Source organism: Manacus vitellinus, unplaced genomic scaffold (assembly GCF_001715985.3).
Source record: "Manacus vitellinus isolate BGI_N305 unplaced genomic scaffold, ASM171598v3 scaffold_31_pilon, whole genome shotgun sequence".
Taxonomy (NCBI): domain Eukaryota; kingdom Metazoa; phylum Chordata; class Aves; order Passeriformes; family Pipridae; genus Manacus; species Manacus vitellinus.
Window position 1 is genome coordinate 1,947,798 of NW_021940379.1, and position 19,610 is coordinate 1,967,407.

Genomic DNA, 19,610 nt, shown 5'->3' on the forward strand with positions numbered 1-19,610 from the left:
TGCACGTGGCGGTGCCGGTCCCCGGCCGGGCCGTGCCCCGGTGCCTCCCGCCGCTGCTGAAGTGCTGGATAGCTACTGCTGCTGACCCTGCCTGCTGCTGCCCAAGGAGATGATAGAGAGTGATATCCCGGCCATAATGTCAGGAATCATTAGGAACTCAGGGCAAAACCACCACCCTTCCCAGGAGTACAGGTGAGGCACTTCTCCGTTTCCAAAGTGACCCCTGCACTGTCACATCCTGCTAACCCGTGTTGTTTCCTCCTTATTTCCCCCCAAAAATCCCTTTAGCATGTAGAAATCCACTTTTCTTCTTCTTTTTAAAAATTATCTGCATTATTTCTCCACTCGAAATAAGATTTCTAAGCTGATGACTGGCTACAATGCATTCCTTATGTAAAAACATTCCTGTTTGAAAGATTCACAATGTGGTGCAATGGGCAGGGTGGGATTCGGATGGAGGTTGGACTTGACAATCTTGGAGGTCTTTTCCAACCTTCTGTAATTCTGTGATTCTCTGATTTTGATACTAACTTATATTTGATAAACACACCTCCAAAGGAGGTGCTGAAGGAGGGCTGCCCTAAAAGGAGGGCTGACCTCCCTTTTAAACTCTTTCTCCTGCACAAGCGTTGCCAGAGAAGGATATTCTTGTTAAATAATTATTGAAAAGTTCCCTTTCAGATCACTTTTTGCATTGTTATGGAGCAGCCATGGAGAGCCTCAATAAGTGCAATAGGCACTAGAAGAGATTTTAATTAAAACAAGTACTTGTGTAGCCCTCCAAAGCACTGATATGTCAAAGGTCTTTTAATAGTGGTGGGAACAAACCTGGATTTGCCAAGAGCCTTTGATAATTTAATTTACCTTTGCCACTAGGCTTCCATTTATCATTTAAAAAGTATTGTTAGGAGTCACAGGAGAGTTCTGCATGAGTTACAGAGCCCTGGGTTATGTTAGGTTACATCTTGTCACATGATGCAAAGCTCCAAGAAATACAGAAATACAGGACATGATCCAGGGGGGAAAAAAATTAAAAGAAATTATTTTATTGCTTTAAAATAAGGAATGAGAGACTCCCTCCTCCCAGCCTTGGGGGTTTGTACCCCTTTCTCGGGTGCAGGTATTTTTCTCTCAGACTCCCTCTATTCAAAATGCAAACACTGCAGAGCAGCCTCTTGCAGCTCAACAAGTGATTTGTTATAGTCCCTGGAGCCTCTGTGGAAAAAGGTTTGTGGAGCTGTTTTGCTGTTTACGGAGGCACTGTTTGCTCTGGGCATTTTTCTTGGCTACGTAAATATTTGTAAAGAAATTGTTCAGGATTTAATGAAGGGTGTGGATGAGAGGGGCTGCTGGGGACTTGGATTTAAGTCTGCATCTTCAGTGCCCCGCAGAACTCACCACCTTAACAAAGACCCTTTTTATGGGGAGAACTATTTCACTCATAGCCGCAGAAAAATCTGTCTTTTGGGGGGAGAAAGATAGAATTTTTCTTACCACAGTAAAGGAATTGTAATTTTCTTTTACTCACAAATCAGCTGCTTTTAAAAACTGCTTTGGATTCTCTGTGAAACATTTGGAACTCACAGATCCCAGTTGTCTAAAGTTTTTAACCCACTTGTGGTTTCTTTAACACGGCTTTAAAATAAATTATTTGACCTCGTTTAATAGTGGCCAATTCTGATAAAAATGCATAAAATCTGCACTGCACCATAAATGCAGAGCAGTATTTGTCCTACTTCATGAGAAAACACTTTGGATTATGTAAAAGCAAATCTTTTAGACTGAATGATTTTAAGCAAAGAATAGACCTGTCAAATTCTATCAGCTCTGTTTACTCTCCTGCTGTCACCACAGTCCGGGGCTGGAACCCACAGTCCCGAGTTCTCCATGGGGGAGCATCAAGGCTCCACAAAATGGGGACTGGCCTCCAATTAGCGAGTGGGAGGCTGGGGCTGTGCTGAGAATACTCTTCTGTCTCACTTGGAATCTTTCAATGGGACAGTTGGACTCGGGGGAGCCCCGGCTTTTCCTGCGAGTGCCGGAGGAAACGCGGGAGAGGGAGGGGACCAAACCCTAAACACCCCCAGTCTTCAGCAGCTTCTGCTTCCAGTTGGAAACTGTGGGATTTAAAATTTTTTTTTAGGATAACTGAGATTAAAAAGTCTGTGATTTTAGCAGATCTTTAGATTCTGTGCATCCAAAGCGTCTGTAGCAAATCTGACGTAGCTCAGAGTAGTGATGAGACTTAGTGATGATGCTTTTGGCTGCTGAGCAGAGTCCTGGGAGTGTTTGCACCACAGTGAAATGATTTTAGGCAAATATATCCTCTGCTAGTGCAGCTGTGGGATATAAAACAGCACAGGGATGATTTTTCCAGGGCCACCGTATCTTCTCTGCTGCCTGTTTTTATAGCACTGTCACTGCCTGGCTGCCAGTGCAAAGTAATTCTTTATACTAGCAAATGCCTCTCTTACTTTCCTGCAGAAAATACCCCCACGTTCAGTATTTCCATCATCACAGTAGTGACAAATACTTCTAATGATTCCATTTTATTCCCCTTCAGGGAGGAAAAGTAGAGAATTGTAGCACACTGGGATTTTTTAACCCTTAACACTTTATCCTTGTTAACAATAATTAATAATTTAACACATTCTAGTGTCAATATTTCAATTTTAAATCAAAAGTTTTGCTCCAAGTTTACTGTGCAGTGGTGGCTCGTGGTTGTTTCTGCACAGAGATGCGTAAATTATAGGAGCCAATTCAAGGCTGTTCCCAGGGTCTTCCATGGGCTGCTCTCTGGGAATCCAGGTTCTCCAGCTCCTGAACACTGCGGTATCTGGGCAATATTTTTAATTGAAATCTGGAATCTATCATTCTGATTTTAAAATGTGATTTAATATAAATGACCAGAATGAGAGAAGTAAAAGATGTGCTGTGGGGGTGCAAGTGCAGAGTGAGGTTTAATATGCAGAGCTTGAGCAACAGAAGCCCCAGGCGGGCCTGGACTGAGACTGAAAAACACTCACAGACCAAAGTTCTCCCCCACAGAAAGGCTCAGTGTCATCCTAAATCAACATTTTCAAATGCAGCAAGTATTTCTCTGGGCCCATCCCATTCCCAGCGAGGTACAGTTGGGTGTGGTTTATCACATACTATATAATGAATTCATGACATGAAACCCAGGCCATTAGAAGGGAGACAAGGAGTATTTTGCCTTGGATTATTTGGCATATGTGGAAACCCAAATTTAAGGGATGAAATCATCAATCTATAAAAATGTGGTGTCTATATTTTGAAAGAAATACCCAAAATGTTTAATACTCTTTGAAGAAATAACATTACTTAGGATGTGAAGCCAGCCCTAGACCAACGAGATAAACTAATTTCATGTTTTGTGGCTCAATATTTTGTGGAAGGACCACGTTTCTATTTTTTATATTATTATATATTTCCAGTTGACAGAAGTCTTATGTAGCATTTTGAAGGCCTTGCAATGCACTTTTTACACATTAAACAGGAATTAAGTTTTAAATAGATATATTTTTGATCAAAAGGTGTTAATCAATCATTAATAATATGACATATTAGTAGACTATATTGTCCTTCATTTTAATTGTCTCTTTGGTTCTTAAATAATTGGTCTCTATTCATTAGCTCATTAGACAGTCTGATAAATTTTTGTTGTAATTACTTTATTCTTGGATGGTTTAGTGTAAAATCAGATTAAGAGGCATAGATGTATGCCACCAAAAAGGTGGCAAGTTTTATCTTTATGGCACACAGAGCATATTTGAGCTCTGCTGAGGGGTTCTCTCACAGCTGCTTTTGCACTTTGGCTTCTGGAGAGCAAGTTTTACCTTCAGGCTATGGAGGGATGGTGGGAGGGATGTGGATGGATGGATGGATGGATGGATGGATGGATGGATGGATGGATGGATAGGTGGATGGCATCTGGGAGTGTGCACAGAGGACACAGCTGCACACTAAAGGTTACAAATGTATAACTAACCCCTCCATAATTGTTCCTGAAGAAAACATCACTGTCCATTGCTGTGACACCCCGTGTGTCTGGCAGGGAGCGAGATAATGGCTCAATGTGTTGCAGGAATTTCATCCCAGTTGTAGCTTCATTTTTTCAGAAAAATGTGAGAAACCTCCAAGGAATCAGTCCAAGTGGATTGATTTAAGTGGATTAGTGCAAGTTTCCTCTGCAGCTCTGAAATGTGCTAATCTGGAGGAACAAAAATTGGGGCTTTGCTTCTCAAACTGTCCCGTGGGGAGGCAGAGGTGGGAAGGGCTGGTGGGACCCAGCACAGCTCGGGTTCCTTTCCCCCCAGTGAGGGCAGAATGGTTTCATCTCATACCTCTGAAATGGAGCCTGTCCTCATGTTCAAAACAGGGTAAGAGAAAGGGAATTTGAACTCTTCCAGCATTTTAGAGGCTCATTGTATGCATTTCAAAATCTCCTATGTGCCTCAGCAGAGCTGCTGCATCACCAGGGCAGTGAGTAATTGAGATGGCTCTTACCACACTGCACAGCAACAGGTAGTGTAGTTTATATTCCCTTTACACTGGAATAAACAACAAGGTTCCAGTGCTCATAGACAGCAAAGTTCAAGGAAAAAGTATCTTCCCAGGTAGACAACCCTCCTGGAATGAATGCAAAACTTTCCTGTAGCGCCTGGTACTTCAGCACATTTTTGCACCAAAGAGAAGCTTGTTTTGACATTACTCACAGGTTTGGGTTTTGGTTTGTTTGGTTTGGATTTTTTTAAACAAACAGATTTCAGAGGCAGATCCTACTTGGGCAAATCCCAACCTGGGGGTGGTTAAAGCATAGCAGTGAGTAGTTAGGAGTTTAGTGGTGCCATTTCTCCAAACTTCCTCTTGGGCTTAAGGAAATCACAGAGGTCACTTGTAGTTCACTTTCCCTTCATCTCAGAGCAAATGGTGTAATGAGGGTTGTGAAACACAGAGCTGAGATGCATAAAAGGCTCCAGGAGCACAGCTGTACCTGCTCTGTTACTGCTCAGTACCTTTGCAGGAGGGTTTTGGAGAATTCTCTTCTGAACCATGGTGCAAGAGAAGAACAGCAACACCTGACAGGTTAATCACATTACTTGCTTTTTCCTCACTAGTCTTGGTTCCGATAATCCAGTCTCTTGAGCTGTAGGTGAGGAGGGACTTTCTGGTTGTCTCTGGAAAGCTGTTTAATTTCTGTTTTTACTTCCAGCAAGGCCAGAAATAAGGATCTTGAAGAAGGGCGGGCTGGTGTTTTGGGACTGGATGTGTGTTGTGCCTTCAGAGAGGAATGGCAGGCCAAAGGCAGATGTGGGACCTGCTGCTGAAGCAGGGGAGGAGCTGGTGCAGAAACAGGGAGAGGGCAGGTGGTTTTGAGGGTGGAAAACAGAACCTGGGGTGAGGAAATCAGCTGGAAGGGAGGAAGGTAAATGGAGCAGAGCAGATGGAGTGAGAAGCAAAAGGAGATGGCAAAGTTGACTCCTTAAATGAAACGGAGAACATTTCTCACCTGGACACAACTCAAGAGTCAAACCCCAAATATGTTCCTTGTCTTACATATGAGAAATTTCTGTGCTTGTTCTGAGGGCCTTGTATGATCCCAGACAGAGGAAAACAGCTTCTCATCACCACTTCCAGAAGAGATTTTCTAAGGACTCTTCCTACCCAGTTGTCACTCACTCGATAAACCACAGCAAACAGTAATTAAGAATCTATTGCCCCAATTGCTCCTGGTTGTTGAACTGTTGTATTGCCCAAGCACAGGCAAAGAGCTCAGTGCTGGAAATAGGAATAAAAATTGGCTGTTGAGAGAGAGACAGACAACTTAAAACTGTGGTTGAAGTTGAATATGCCAAATGCAGCCTCAATATTTTGGGCTGACTTTGTTCAGAATGGAGGTGATGATGATTTGCCACCACATTCTTGGTTGTTGAGGGGATGGTTCTTTTAGTCTCCAGTGATCAGTTCACCCTCCCATGGAATTTGCAATGTGGAAGTGGATAGTTCACCTGACAGGGGTTTCTGTGGTGATGAACCAACTCAGATCCAGCTCCCTGGAACAGCTCAGTCTGAGGAAAGGTGGGGAAGTCAGATCCATGAGTACAGACTCACACTCAGCTCTGATGTTGGTTCAGATTCCTGCAAGGTCAGGCCAGGAATGAATTTAATTCCATTTATCCAGCTGTTGTGCCAGCAGGATGCACTTGATGGGGGAGAAAAAAGGTAAAGATACCTTTAGGTGCCTGTAACTGAGGATTTTGTGCTGCTGAAGGCTCTGGGGAACTTTGCCAGGTGTGCAACCAGTGCAGGAGCCCAGTCTCTCTGTGACAGCAGGCAGGAAGGGTCACATCTTGAAAGGGGTTTCATTGCAAAGGATATTGTTCCTCATCCAACATTACACATATGAGATAAATATTTTGGGCAGATAAGTCTAGAGCAGACAGCAATGACTATCACAGAGAATTTCTGTATCACATCCACCACTCTCCAGGCCCTTTTCACAGGAATATCCCTGGATCAGCATCCTTGGATTCACAGAGAACTGGGAATTAAATCCTCAGCACCCTGTGGATTCTTATCAGTGCAGGTGCCTTTCTAGGACAGAAGCACAGAAGCAGGAGGGGCTTTTCTGCAGGGAGCTGAAAGCTGAGGGGGAAAAGTGGAGTTGCAGAATTTCACCACACCTTTAAAAACGACACCGTGTTTGCAACACGTCTGTGGGACTGTAACCTCCCCTCCAGAGGGGTTTGGTAGGTCGGTGGCTGTTCCAGGAGCCCCATTTCCCGGGAATGCACCCGAGGACGGCTCAGAATCGTGAATTAATTACAGCCCATAGCTATTTATCTCATTTACATGCCCTGAAAGGCCGTGGCTGCTTTACCACAGTGCCCCATTGTGCCAGGGGCTCTGAGCACCCGGCCAGAGGCAGGAGCTCTGACTCCTGGAGTTTATTCTCCCGGAGTTTACCCTCCAACCTGAGGTTAAAAGGGTGGTGGAGGCAAGCAGAAGCAAAGCACACACGGTGTTCCAGTATGTACCCGTGGATCTGTAGGTGTCTTGGCACAGGGAATTTTCCAGGCTGGAAAGATTGAACCCTACAGTATTCCTGTTGGGTATTCCAGTGCTCTGCTCTCTTTTTTTGCAGTTAATTAGCATTTTTCACCAAAAGCACGGCACACATTGAGTCTGTGTCCTGGGAGATAAGCTGGTTTATGCTGCAGAATATCTGGGCTTTTAAAACACCTCATATGGGAATATTTTAAAAGCTTCACCTTCTTTGAGATACATGAAAATTCAATATTGGTGTTCAAGACAGCCTGAAGAATAATCCTTAAATGTGAAATCATAGAATCATCAAATCATAGAACCATCAAATCGTGGAATCACAGAGACACAGAATGATTTGGGTTTGAAAGGACTTTAAAGACCATCCAGTTCCAACTCCCTGCCAGGGGACCCTGCAGGGATGCCATGCAATATTTTATATTCTGATTACATATACTTTCCCCCATTATTAATTGAAAGTTATTCTGATAACTAGCAAATGCATTAAAAAAAAAGTGTAAGTGAACAGCCAGAGGTGGTTTTAAAAAAACCTGTAAACTCAAATACAAATAACTGTGATGTGTTCAGAGGGGAAAGGGAAGGGAAGAGAACGAGAGAAGGGAATATCCTTGACTTGGAAAAAGAGATACATGTCTAGGTACTATATATTTCTACATCTTTGTATCTGCATAAAATAGAACCTAGTGCCTGTGATACCAACTCTTATTGATATCCAGCACCTTCCTTTGCCCCCGTTTGGATCCACAGGGTTTGTGTGAGAGGACGGTGAGGACGCTGGTGCTCACGGGCAGGTGGGACAGTGATAATTCCAGCTTTCCCATGACATCCAGCCGATCCAGGGGTATTTCTCCTGCTCGGAAGAGCCCCGCGCTGGTGCATCCAGGGTGAGGGCGAGGAGGGGCCTTTGTTTTCCAGCATCCAGCCGGGGCTGAGCCCCCCGGGACAGGAGGAGTGTGCGGTGGGCGCTGACCCCAGACCCGCTGCGGCTCTGCCGTGCCCGGGAGCCCCGGCAGGGCCCGGGTGCCAGATGGCAGCGGGGGGGAGTTGTGTGTCCGCCGTCACTCGGGCAGATTAATGGGAAGTTTGGAAAAAGGAGGAGGGGGGGTGTGGGGGGAAACAATTAAGCAGGAATCCCCAAAACAATGGGGGCCACGTGCCGCGGGCAGCGGTCGTTGGGCGCACAATGGGTTATCGGCTCCCCTTGAATGCGCCCAACTGTTGCAAACGACATGAGCCTGCCCAGTTTTCAAATCATTTAATGCTCTTGTTTTCTTCCAATCCAGCCAATCTCCGCCGGCACAGCCGTCACCTGATGGTCTTTTTCTGGATTTAAGTCCCAGGCCTCACAAAATAACTGAACAGGGTAACCATGGCAATGCTAATTATTGCCCGATAACTACAGTAGGAGAAAGAACACGGGGCAGGGCTGGCAGAGAGGTTGGAAGATGGGTTTTTTGGCTAGGGTTTGAGGTTTTGGCTCCTGGTCCTGTGTTGATTTTTTCCCTCTTTTCAAAATCTTTTTACAAACAAATCACATTCTGTTTTTACAAACAAATCACTTTCTGTTTTTACAAACAAATCACATTCTGCTTTAAAGATCTCCCAGATAGCAGTTTAGGGAGCTTTGATAGGTATTTCTGGAATTCCTGACTGGAGGAGCTGAAAGCTCCAGGGCAGGCAGGCACTGGAGTTCTGCCTTGTTCTTTTAAGCTGATTTAGAGTCGTGTAAAACATAAAAGATGCTTCAGCAAGAGACCAGATTTATTTAAGGCTTCTGCAGCATCGTTTGGCAACAAACACAGATCAGCACCACGCAGCTGCTTTAATACGCTCTGAGAGCTCTTTAAAGCCTCGGTTTTGAAAGCAAAATCAACTACAGCCAACTAAATTATGTTATTCTGAGAGATAAAGATGTTTCCCTGAATGTGAATCCTTTTGTGTTTACTCTGGGTGTCTAATGACAACTTCCCGACATGTCCTAATTACTGCTTTACTCCTCGAGGTACCAATGACTCCTATAATACTGTTCCACATAAATAAATTAATTTAGTCTTTCACTTGCAATAGTTCTTTTAGTGACTTTAATGGGAGTTTGGACCACACAGGAATTTTTGAGTACTGTAAATATGTTCCAGTATACCCCTTTTGTACCACGGGCTCTACCAGAAGCAAAGCAGAACAGGTGAGGTGGAGGGTGCAGAATGTGTCAGAACCAGAGCTTTAAACCAAAAGCAGCCTGTCATTGCCGTGCCTCGGGTTTGGTGCCAAAGGCATTCTGGCAGTTATGGGGTGTTCAATCACATCCCCTTCATTCTGGGCCTTTAGGATGTCAAAAACTGCCTCAAAATTTTTTGTTGAGTGTCAATAACTTCATGTATCTGAATGGAAGAGATCACCAGTTCATTCCACGAACCTGTGTAATGCAGCAGCTCTGCTGATCCATCCCTACTGATGGGATGCAGCAGCTGGGTAAATCCCAGGACCTGGGCACAGAAGTCCTTCCAAGGCTGGTTGGCCACTGGATTTCAGGGATAATATGAAATTATCAGGTTAAAATTCCTGGCAGATTTCAGCTATGTCAAAGCCAAACAAATGCAAATTTCTGACAAATGTGACAATAACAAATCAGCTTTTGGCTTGCTTCCAACCAGTTTCTCTCTGGGTTCCTGGGCCTTCTTCCCCTATAAATGCCCCAGGGGAAGTTTTCTTCACCAAAATGTTTCCAGCTGTACAAAGGAACATGGGATCAGGTGAAGGGCATCAGTAACCAGCTGGGAAACCAGCTAGATGCATTTTCCCACTGACCCACATGAGCTGTGGCATCTCAGCCATCTCCCCCCTTTCCAGGGGCAGTGCAGCACCATCCCTGCTCCCAGTAACCTTCCCTGCTGCTCTGCAGGCTCTTGGCTTCCGACCCATCCCAGCTGAGCGAGGATGAGCTCCCTGGGGACCTGCAGTCCCTGTCCTGGCTGACGTCTGTGGATGTGCCCAGGTTACAGCAGATGGCCAGTGGGAGGATGGATTTCAGCCTTGGGGCCCAGAATGCCATGCTCCAGCAGCCAGGTAATGTTGGGATTGGGAATAATTGCTCCTTAACACCACAACCTGCCCCCGCCTCTCTCTCACCCCACAGACTCCCTAGTTGATTCCTTTCAAGTGCTTTACATTTTGCTTCCTGCCCAAGGACCTGAAGTCTGTTGGCTTCTCATAAGGACACTGCTGATCCCCTTCCTTCATTCCAAGAGGCAGAGCCCCAGCACTGACAGCAGATCCCTGGATCCCATGGGAATTTCTGCTCAGTGCAGTTGCTGGTGCCTTGTTGGGTGAACTTGAGCCAAGGTATTTCAGACTTCGGGTTTAGAGGTTTTCAACAGCTTTGGAATTAGGTATTTAGTACTTCTGCTTTGTTTCAACACAGATAAAACCAAGAGCACCCGATTTACCTCACCCCTCTTTGCTTCATGCAGATTTACAGCCTGAGTTCACTTAACTCCTTTCTTTCCTTTGTGAACATCCTTTAGGTAAACACTCTTGTTCCCTGCAGCATCATCCCACCTGCCTTGGAGCACAAATCCTCCTGGAGTAAAGACAGTGCTGAATATATTGTTTTTCTTTTGTAAGACACAGTGTCTGTAACCTCTCCATGGACTGTTACACAGCTGACACCTTTCACTCCCTGTGTAACGAGTTTTAGAAGCAGCTGATGTGACCTTTGCAAGCTGTGAAATGCTCTGGGTTCTGCGGGGATGGAAAGACAGAGAGGTGTGATTATCCACCCCAGAGCCTGGCTGTATTCAACTGCATCCATTAAACATCAGTGTCAGCTCTCCCTCCTGAAGTCCTTCCATGTGAACATTCCTGCCTTCGCTCTCTCCACCCAGGTCCTGTGACAAACACCCTGCACTCGACAGGAGCTCCTGGAGCAATGATCCATGTCCAGGCCAGCCTTCCCCAGGGAATCCTGGGCCTCAATTCTATTTCAACACATGGACCAAATGTAAGAGCAGGCCCTGATGGCCCATCATTGCCCCACCTCTTAGGAAAAGGTGCTGGGAATCCGGGAGTGCCACGACTGGTGTGTCTCTCTCAGCAGATGAGCCCCTACGCCGTGGGTGGGCAACTGTCTCCTGGTTTACAAACGCAGCAACAACTCTTTTCTCCTCCTCCTCCTCCTCCTCCTCACTCCCAGCAGGTGTTTGCCCTGGCCCAGAACACCCAACAGGTACTGCCATGTGTGTCTTGTCTGTCCTGAAGTACCTGCCAAGTTCATTTTTAGAACTCTTTAAAAAAACCCACAATAAAATATCCCTGAACCTACATACTCACAGTCATTTTGCATCCAGAATTTCCCTTCTTTTCCTCCTGCACACAGTGTAACCCAGCAGGAATCTACAACACATCCTATGGGACACAGCCACACTATTCCCAGCCACGCCTGGCTCCTCACTCTGCCCAGGAACTGCATCCAAAGCATTATCCCAAGCCCATCTATTCATACAGGTGAGTGGAGAGCAGGGATGGCTGTAACACTGCAGGGGTGGTGCCATGGGAGCGTTTGATTCCTTTTGAGGGAACAAAAATCCCAACATCCTCCCAGGAGTTCTGTGAGAGCTGCCCCTCCAGGAGTGAACAAGCAAACTAGTTCTGGATATCAGCATAAGGGTGGAGTAGTAGCAAGAGGAGTAAAAGCTGAGGATCACAAAGTGACTTCTGAGCCCTTGAGAACAGAAATCCCAGGATCAGCCAGCTGTTTGTGATTGGAGAGGTGGGTCCAAGGTTGCTAGGCCAGGAGAAGGCCTGGAGTGGCAGGACAAGGGACAATGACTTTAAACTGAAAGAGAGGAGATTTAGATGAGATGTTAGGAAGAAATTGTTCCCTGTGAGGGTGGTGAGGCCCTGGCACAGGTTGCCCAGAGAAGCTGTGGCTGCCCCATCCCTGGAAGCGTCCAAAGCCAGGCTGGACAGAGATTGGAACAACCTGGGATAATGGAAGGTGTCCCTGCCCATGGCAGGGGAGTGGAATGAGATGAGCTTTAAGGTCCTTCCAACCCAACCCATTCCATGATGGCTCAGTTCTTCCCTGTCTTTTCCTGTCCCAGCTGTTTGATCGCGATGGCTCTGAAGAACAGCAAGACCGGGAGCCTGCCCGTGAGCGAGATCTACAGCTTCATGAAGGAGCACTTCCCCTACTTCAAGGTACCTGTGCAGCCCCAGGGGGGAAGTGCAGCATCCCAAATCCGTGGCTGGTTAGTCTAACACGCCCTACACTTTCAGACAGCCCCGGATGGCTGGAAGAACTCCGTGCGCCACAACCTGTCCCTGAACAAGTGCTTCGAGAAGGTGGAGAACAAGCTGAGCGGCACCTCCCGCAAAGGGTGTCTGTGGGCCCTCAACCCCGCCAAGATCGACAAGATGGAGGAGGAGATGCAGAAGTGGAAGAGGAAGGACTTGGCTGCCATTCACAGGAGCATGGCCAACCCAGGTAGGGCTTTTATCTCCCTGCCCCATCCCAAACATCCACGGCCTTCCCTGAGGGTCCCGCTGCCTCCGGTGTTACTGATTATAGAGTCACATTTTCCTGTCTGTTCTTCTGTAAAACCCTCCCTTTATTAAGTCTTTCTCATTCTTATTTATAAAGAAACATTTTTTTGAAGCTTTCAGGAGCTCGGTGTTGGCAAAATCAGCTGGAGTTTTTTGCTGCAAAATCAGTGACGTACAATCAGTGATAAATTAGTTTTATTTGTTTACAAGCTAAAGGGCCACTGAAACTGTCAGGAATCACTTTTATGAGTGTTATTTAAGAGATAAGTAGAATTCAGAGTGTCCCTGTGAGCAGGGGACCTACTGAGGGCATCTAGTTCTGCACCTGAGGGTGAGCTGCCATCAAGGGCGATTTGGTTGCTCTGAGTAAGTCTCGTGATCCTTCCTTTAACTCAGTCAGGGGTAACCATGGAAGTGGACTTGGGTAAGGGCTGAGGGTGAGGAAGTAGATGGCCCTTCTTTGCTCCTTGCACAGTCTCAGCCTGTGCTGTGTCTCATCTGCTGACAGCCACTGCCAGGTCAGTTTTATGGCAGAAATGTGTGGAACCTGTGAAACACTTTGGCCCATCCCCACTTCAACAAATGGATTAAACTGTCTTTTTTTCTCCTTGGGAATGGGCATTGCCTGTGCAGAGGAGCTGGACAAGCTGATCACCGACAGACCTGAGAGCTGCAGGCGGCCCAGCAAGCAGGCAGAGCCCGAGGTGCCCCCCCTGAGCCACATGGCCACAGCCCAGGGCCGGATCCCCGTGTCCCAGCTCCAGCCTCAGCCCATCATGACACTGTCCCTGCAGTCCCTGCCCCTGCACCACCAGCTCCAGACCCAGGCTCGCCTCGCCCCAAACTCTCCTGCCCCCGCGCAGACACCTCCCCTGCACACCCTGCCCGACATGAGCCACAGCCCCCTGCCCCACCACCCCCTGGGACGGGCCCCTCCGGAATTCCCCAACGTGCCAGCGGACATGAGCACGGAGGTGGATGCCCTGGATCCCAGCATCATGGACTTTGCACTGCAAGGTAAGGGACAGGGCCCAGGGGAGGGCAGGGAGGGGGTTCTGTGGTTGGGTAGTCACTGAACATCCAGCCAGAGTCCTCTGGGGTGGGGTAGGACTGAGCTGATAACTGGTGCTGGGTTATGCCCCTGCCATGTGACTTCCTTGGCTTTCCAGGATGGATTTTGTCCCTGTGCCAGGTAGGACAGCAAACCCCCTTCCTGGCTCCAGAGCAGGCACTGCAGCAGATGTAAGCAGGGATGTGGGACGCTACATCTCACTGCCCATGGGAAACCAGGGCTGTGCTTGTGCCTTGGTGTTCCCCTTGTGTGCAAGGAGAACTTCCCTGGCTTATGGCAATGCCTGGTGTGGTCCCTGGGCGTGTGGTTAGCTCAGGTAAATAGGTGCTGCTTGGAAAGGTCTGGAACCAGAGGATCTGTGGGGAACAGGCACACTTGCTGCCCTTGCCCCATAGTGGTACCACCCTCGAGCAGTGGGTGAAGCCCTTTAGTTATCCTTGAAGACGGTGACCTACACACAGCTCCCAGGGGTGTGGGATGTCCTGCTGTGATCAGGATTTAATCCTTTCCAGGTAACATCTGGGAGGAGATGAAGGACGAGAGCTTCAGCCTGGACACCCTGGGTGCCTTCAGCACGTCCCCTCTGCACCTCTCCGACTGCGACCTGGGCACCCCCGGCCTCACACCCGTGTCCAGCAGCAGCGACCGCTCCTTCCCAGACCTGCAGGTCACCGGCCTCTACACCACCTACACCACCCTGGACAACGTGGCAGCTGCTCAGTACATGACCCCCCAAGGCAACAAACCCATCCCTCTGCTCTGAGCTTTGCACCCTTCCACAGATCCCAACACCTGGAAGCAATGAGAGCTCCTCCTGCAGACACTTGGGATGTGTCGGCTACTTACAGCGTGAGAGGCCAAAATAAATCAGACTGTGACTGGTAGAACCACTTTCACCTGTGGCAACCTGAGGAAGGGGCACAGATACTTGTGTTGTGGGGCTGGTCAGCTCTCCAGAAGGACCTGGAAGGCATCAGGCAGCAGGAACTTTCACTGGAATGGAACTGAGCTAAAAGTAACCCAGTTAAGAGAAATACATTTGATCTCCCCCGTGATCTGCTGGAGCTGGCTGGTCACCACCTTCACAAAAGCCAACAGAGTCAACGGGCTGGTCAGCACCGAGTTGGAGCCCAAAATGGTTCATCATGCACCTGGTGAATCATTTTCTCATAATTTGCCAAATCCCTGTTGCTGTTGAACAAAGACCTCACCCAGTCCCTGGAGACGTTTGCACCACTAACACTTTTCTGGCTTAACTGTTGTTAATTTATTGTTCTGAGGTAGGAAAAAAGGAGCAAAAATACTAAAGAGGAAAACTCAACCCCATAGCAGACAACTGCTGTATCTAGATTTAAAAACAAAGTCCTCACCCCTGAGGGAAGTGGTACTACTGAACTATTAAACTGGCTAGAAGATTTTAGGAATTATGCCTACTTTTAGGATTTTTAAAAGAAATAGATTTGTTTATAGTCTTGTGTATTGTGCTTCTGTCTATTCTTGTGCTAGGCAGTATTACTATTTGTAAATTTATTTATATTTATTGTCATGAAGAGAAAAGAAATTATTGAGCACTGTTCAAGTTTTATAATGCTGCAGTACCCTGGTTTACAGCCACTAAATTATTCAGCATCAAAAATACAACCAACTCATCAGTCTTTACACTACATTACTTTAATAAGCACTTTTGATACTGTGAAACTCCTTTTTTAAAAAAATTCAGAGACCAAATATTGTCACTGTACCATTCATAATACTCTGTCTTTCCTAATTAACAAAGAAAAACTGAATCTAATGTAGCTTTTTAAAAAACTTTCAAACCCTGCTTTGTTCTTGATAACATATACTGCAAAAATGTGATGAAACATCTGAAAGTAAGTTGGGATTTAGCATTTAGTCCACTTATACCTCTGTGACCACAGTGATATTTATATGTCAGGTTTTGTCTGTTCCTGTGCATTAATAGAATTTTCCAGTGTCATATCCAGGTGCTCACAGGCTCCTCTCTCCCACCCCCACCCATGGATTAAACCTGGAGGGTGCAGGATGCTGGAGTGACCCAGTGGGCATCTTTTTTCTTGAAAGTCCCTTCTGTGAAGATCAGGGGATAGAAAACAACTGTGCCTGTATCCTCCCAGCACATCCATCCGTGGAAACCTCTTCCCAAGGGCAGGATGCTCCACGTCATAATTTATTGCTCAAGGACAATGTGATTGATGATCATTTGCTGTGACTGGCGTCATCTATGATGTCTGTGTTTTTTAAATAAATATTTCTTAGCACTAAGCCAGGGTCACTGGATGTGCTGGGTGATAACTGCTCTGGTGGCAGGGAGCCCTTGCCATGCTGGGCTTTCCCAGGATTCATTCCCTTTGCAGTCACGGTTCTATAGGTGTATCCTTGGCTCAAATCCTCCAGGAGAGCAGGAGTTTACAGGTATTTGGTGCACCCTGTTCCTCACACCTTCTGTAGCCAAATCCCTGAACAAGCTCTGGTGTGGGGGCAGGGGCTGGCAGGAGGGATGCTCAGAGCTGCTCCACACCCAAACAGGTCCTGTGCCACAGGAAGGGGCCAGAGGCACCAGCCCCTGCTCAGATCCACCACGTTTGTACAAGGACAGAAGACACAGAGGTCAGGAATCCTTCCCTGGAGCTGAGCCCACTTTATTGCCCTTGGTTTGGCTCCTGCGTATGAGGATCAGCAGTGACACCTTTCAAACCAGGAAGTGTCTCACAAGGTCATTCCTACTCCCACCCCAGGACAGGGAGACCTCCCATAGATCCCGGGGGACCCCCAGCCCAGGCATGACCAGGGAGCTGTCCACCTTCACTCCACAATACCAGAACTGCTCTTAACAATGTGTCCCATCTTCCACCACCATCCTGCTCCTCCTTTGTGAGCCAAAGATAACCCTGTGCTGGTGAAATGACACAGCCAGAGGCACTGGAAAGCACGTGTTCAAATGTCCTCTCCATGACCAAGATGATTAAAGGCCACCTGAGAAGCAAGGTACAGGTCCAGGCAGGTGACAAGTCACCCCGTGAGCTCTTCTACCCTCCTGTGCTTCAGAGGAGGAACCAGGTCACTGGGGCAGGAGCACCTGGAGCTGTGTCCTCTCTCTTCTCCATCCTCCACAGGAGCCAGAAAGGACATGAAATGTGAGAGGAACAGTTGGTTCAGTCAGTGGTGGATCCTTTCACATTCCCACTGCAACAGCTCCCAGATGAGCTCACTTAGGATGTTTCTGGCCATCAGCTACTCGCAGTCTCATCTACTCTTTGCCCTCCAACAAGGGGAAAGACAAGACAAGTTGCTCCTCCCAGTTTCTAAACCATCAGTTGAGGCTGCTGCTCACAGGATGTTCATTTCCTTGTGTTGGTGCCTGGGCAGCTCCTTTGTCCTGCTCCCTGTGGCCTCTGGACCAGTAGGTTTGAACCTCCAGCTCTGTCCAGTCTCATAACATGTGTCTGACCTGGTGTTTGTTTTAAAGATCAGGGCCAGGCTTTGCAACTAAAACACAGTAAAGGATCTTAGATTCTTATTAAAACCAACTTCTGCACCAGGTCCAGACTCCAGGCTTGGCTTGGGACAAGTTTATCTTCTGCCAAGTTGCCCCTCTGGTGAACACCCCTGTGCCAGAGTGGCCTCTGCATGGATGGCAAGACCATCTCCATGGCTTAACATACAAACACTGGCGTCCTTTATTTAGGCACCTGAGGAAGAGTCCAAGGCTTCAGTTCCAGGGCTGAGGAGCCATGAGGGGAGGTGAGGCCATGTCCTGGTGCCCCTCCTGGCCCATGGGGATTGCCCTGGGCATTGCCAGCCCTGGCTCAGGAGGGGTCATCTGTGTCCACCGTGGACAGGAGATGGGCCACCTGGGCCTTCTGGGGACCAGTGATGTGCTGGGCCATCTGCACCATGCAGTCCATGGTCAGCTCAGGGTTGGCCTGGAGCAAGCTGCAAGGCAGATGGGAGAGGGCAGCTGGCTGGGAGGCTGAAGGAAGAACCACCTTCTCTGCACCCCCTGCTGTTCCCATCCCAGGGATCAGCATCAGCCTCCTCATCCCGGCTCCTGTGCCCCCTCACCTGCGGATGTGTTTGAGGATGTAATCCCTCCTCAGGTGCTTGATGTTCTCCCTGATGACTGACTGGGTGCTGTCATCCTCCTGCATGTGCTTCTCCAGCCACTCCACCACCACCTGGTTGTTGTCCCAGAGGTAGCCCTGTGGAGAGCAGCACAGTGGGCAGGGGGTCCTGCTGCCTGCACAGCCTGAGCCCCCCCTTCCTCCTGTGGCCTCAAAACCAGGCAATGGGCATTTCCTTCCCAGTCCTGCACATATGGCATGGCACAATCCCCCACTCCCATGTTCCAGTCATGGGGTAAAAGGTTCAGTCTGGAAACTGAAATTCATGAAACCTTTGCAAACTGTTTAAAATGCCAAAAGTTAAGGTAAAAGACGTTTCCTTTGCATGTCATCACTTCCTGGCTCAGCAAGAACAGGACAAGCACAGCGACACATGTGTGTCATTTGAAAGCAGCTCAAATGCAAAGAACCAAAGTCTCCCATCTGCCCTGGGAAGCCCTGTCATGGTAAAAAGTGTTTATTTGGGGACCACCTTGCTATTGCTGAGCACCAGCACCCAGCTGGGGTCACTTAATTTGGAGAGACATCCCCAGCCTCAGGGCTGCTCTGCTGCCCACCCGGACACATTCCCTTCATATATTTAAACCTTCAAGGAGGCACCACCAAAATATCTGAGTGATGGGAGAGCAAGGTGAGAGCCCTTGGGACGCCCAGAGGGTGTCTCAGGAGGTTGGGGCGGGAGGTACCTTTTCAGCTCCCTCCGTCTCCATGAACCAGCGCCGCAGCATGGACTGGATGTGGATGTGGCTGAGCTCACTGTTGGCCTTCAGCACCTCCGCTTTCACCCCCTGCTCCAGCAGCAGCCGCCGCAGCCGCCAGTAGAGGAAGGAGCGGGCATTCCTCCACTCCAGGATGTCCTGCAGGAACAGGCACAGCCGGGTTTGCCTTTGCAGGAGGAGGAGGAGCCGATGTGCTCGCCCATAGCTCCGGATCGAGGGCAGAGGGCAGTGCAGGGGCAGGAACAGTCTGCAGTGCAGGGAGCTGCAGCCCCTCGGCAGGGGATTTGCCTCCTGCCTTTGTGCCGCTACCGCAGAAATCCCTGCCCCGAGCCCTTCCCCTGGCCTGGTGTCCTCCCAGCTCACCGTGATGACTCCTTTCTCCTGCATGCGGCCCGGGGTGTCGTGCAGGTCGGCGAAGCGCACGGCCACCTGGTGGTACACGGGCAGGAGCAGCTCCTCCCTCGCCCTCAGCTGCTTGTCCAGCTCCTTGCGCTGCGCCTCCGACAGCTCGGGGTTGCCTGGGGGACACACTGTGCTGAGCAGTCCCAGCGGTGGGATCCACAGGCACCGCGGGATCTGTGGTCCCTCTGTGCTGCCACATCAGTCACTCCCACTGGGAAACGGGGTGCCGTGTCCCTTTGCTTTGGCACAGTTACACCAGAGCCCAGCCACAGAGGCTGTGGCCACGAAGGGGTCACACCATATTTGGTGTCTGCCACAAGAGAAGGGAGGTGGCATTTGCAGGACTCTGTGGGACTATGTTGTGGCAGGATGGAGGCACATGGGGGCAAGGACCACCCAATGCATTAGGTACAATTCAGCATAGCCATTGCCATTCTTCATCTCAAAGCATGGGAGAAGACCTCAGCCCCAGCCCTAGGAGATACAGGTGTTCTAAAGTACCACCATAGCCTCTTGGCAGGCATGGTATCAGAGAAGCCATGAAGAATTTTCCCAGAGGAACACTAAAGGATTTCCTGGTGGTTGCCATCATAGTGCTTAAGCCTCATATTTTAATTTACCACCACCAATGCCCCGAAATCCCCTCCC

The 19,610-nt window shown here is 48.4% G+C and overlaps 2 protein-coding genes across 5 annotated transcripts in view; one reads left to right on the plus strand and one right to left on the minus strand.

Moving 5' to 3' along the window:
• Nucleotides 1–15,973, plus strand: FOXN4 (forkhead box N4). 4 transcript variants are annotated; one of them, XM_018076327.3, is made up of 9 exons: nt 1–192; nt 9,986–10,149; nt 10,968–11,083; nt 11,177–11,308; nt 11,459–11,586; nt 12,186–12,282; nt 12,361–12,568; nt 13,261–13,644; nt 14,212–15,973. In XM_018076327.3, the coding sequence occupies exons 1-9, from the start codon at nt 110–112 to the stop codon at nt 14,460–14,462; spliced, it is 1,563 nt and encodes a 520-aa protein (XP_017931816.1). In that variant the 5' UTR covers nt 1–109; the 3' UTR covers nt 14,463–15,973. The 4 variants fall into 4 exon arrangements, with proteins under 4 accessions (XP_017931816.1, XP_017931818.1, XP_017931819.1 ...); XM_018076329.3 differs by having other exon boundaries at nt 11,180–11,308; XM_018076331.3 differs by lacking the exon at nt 1–192 and adding an exon at nt 8,431–8,449.
• The window catches only part of ACACB (acetyl-CoA carboxylase beta), a 26,102-nt gene continuing 21,840 nt past the window's right edge, over nt 15,349–19,610 (minus strand). Inside the window, exons 50-53 of the mRNA XM_029961183.1 lie at nt 18,924–19,078; nt 18,528–18,698; nt 17,783–17,919; nt 15,349–17,653 (exon numbers count right to left, since the gene is read on the minus strand). Of these exons, the coding sequence (XP_029817043.1) occupies nt 17,527–17,653; nt 17,783–17,919; nt 18,528–18,698; nt 18,924–19,078 (590 nt within the window). The 3' untranslated portion in view covers nt 15,349–17,526. The remainder of the gene's footprint in view (nt 17,654–17,782; nt 17,920–18,527; nt 18,699–18,923; nt 19,079–19,610) is intronic.

Bases quoted from the DNA above. Each gene is read 5' to 3' on its own strand.
- FOXN4 (XM_018076327.3), top strand. From the start codon at position 110: ATGATAGAGAGTGATATCCCGGCCATAATGTCAGGAATCATTAGGAAC. The intron at 193-9,985 runs GTGAGGCACTTC...GCTGCTCTGCAG, and splicing joins CACCCTTCCCAGGAGTACAG to GCTCTTGGCTTCCGACCCAT. The intron at 13,645-14,211 runs GTAAGGGACAGG...AATCCTTTCCAG, and splicing joins CATGGACTTTGCACTGCAAG to GTAACATCTGGGAGGAGATG.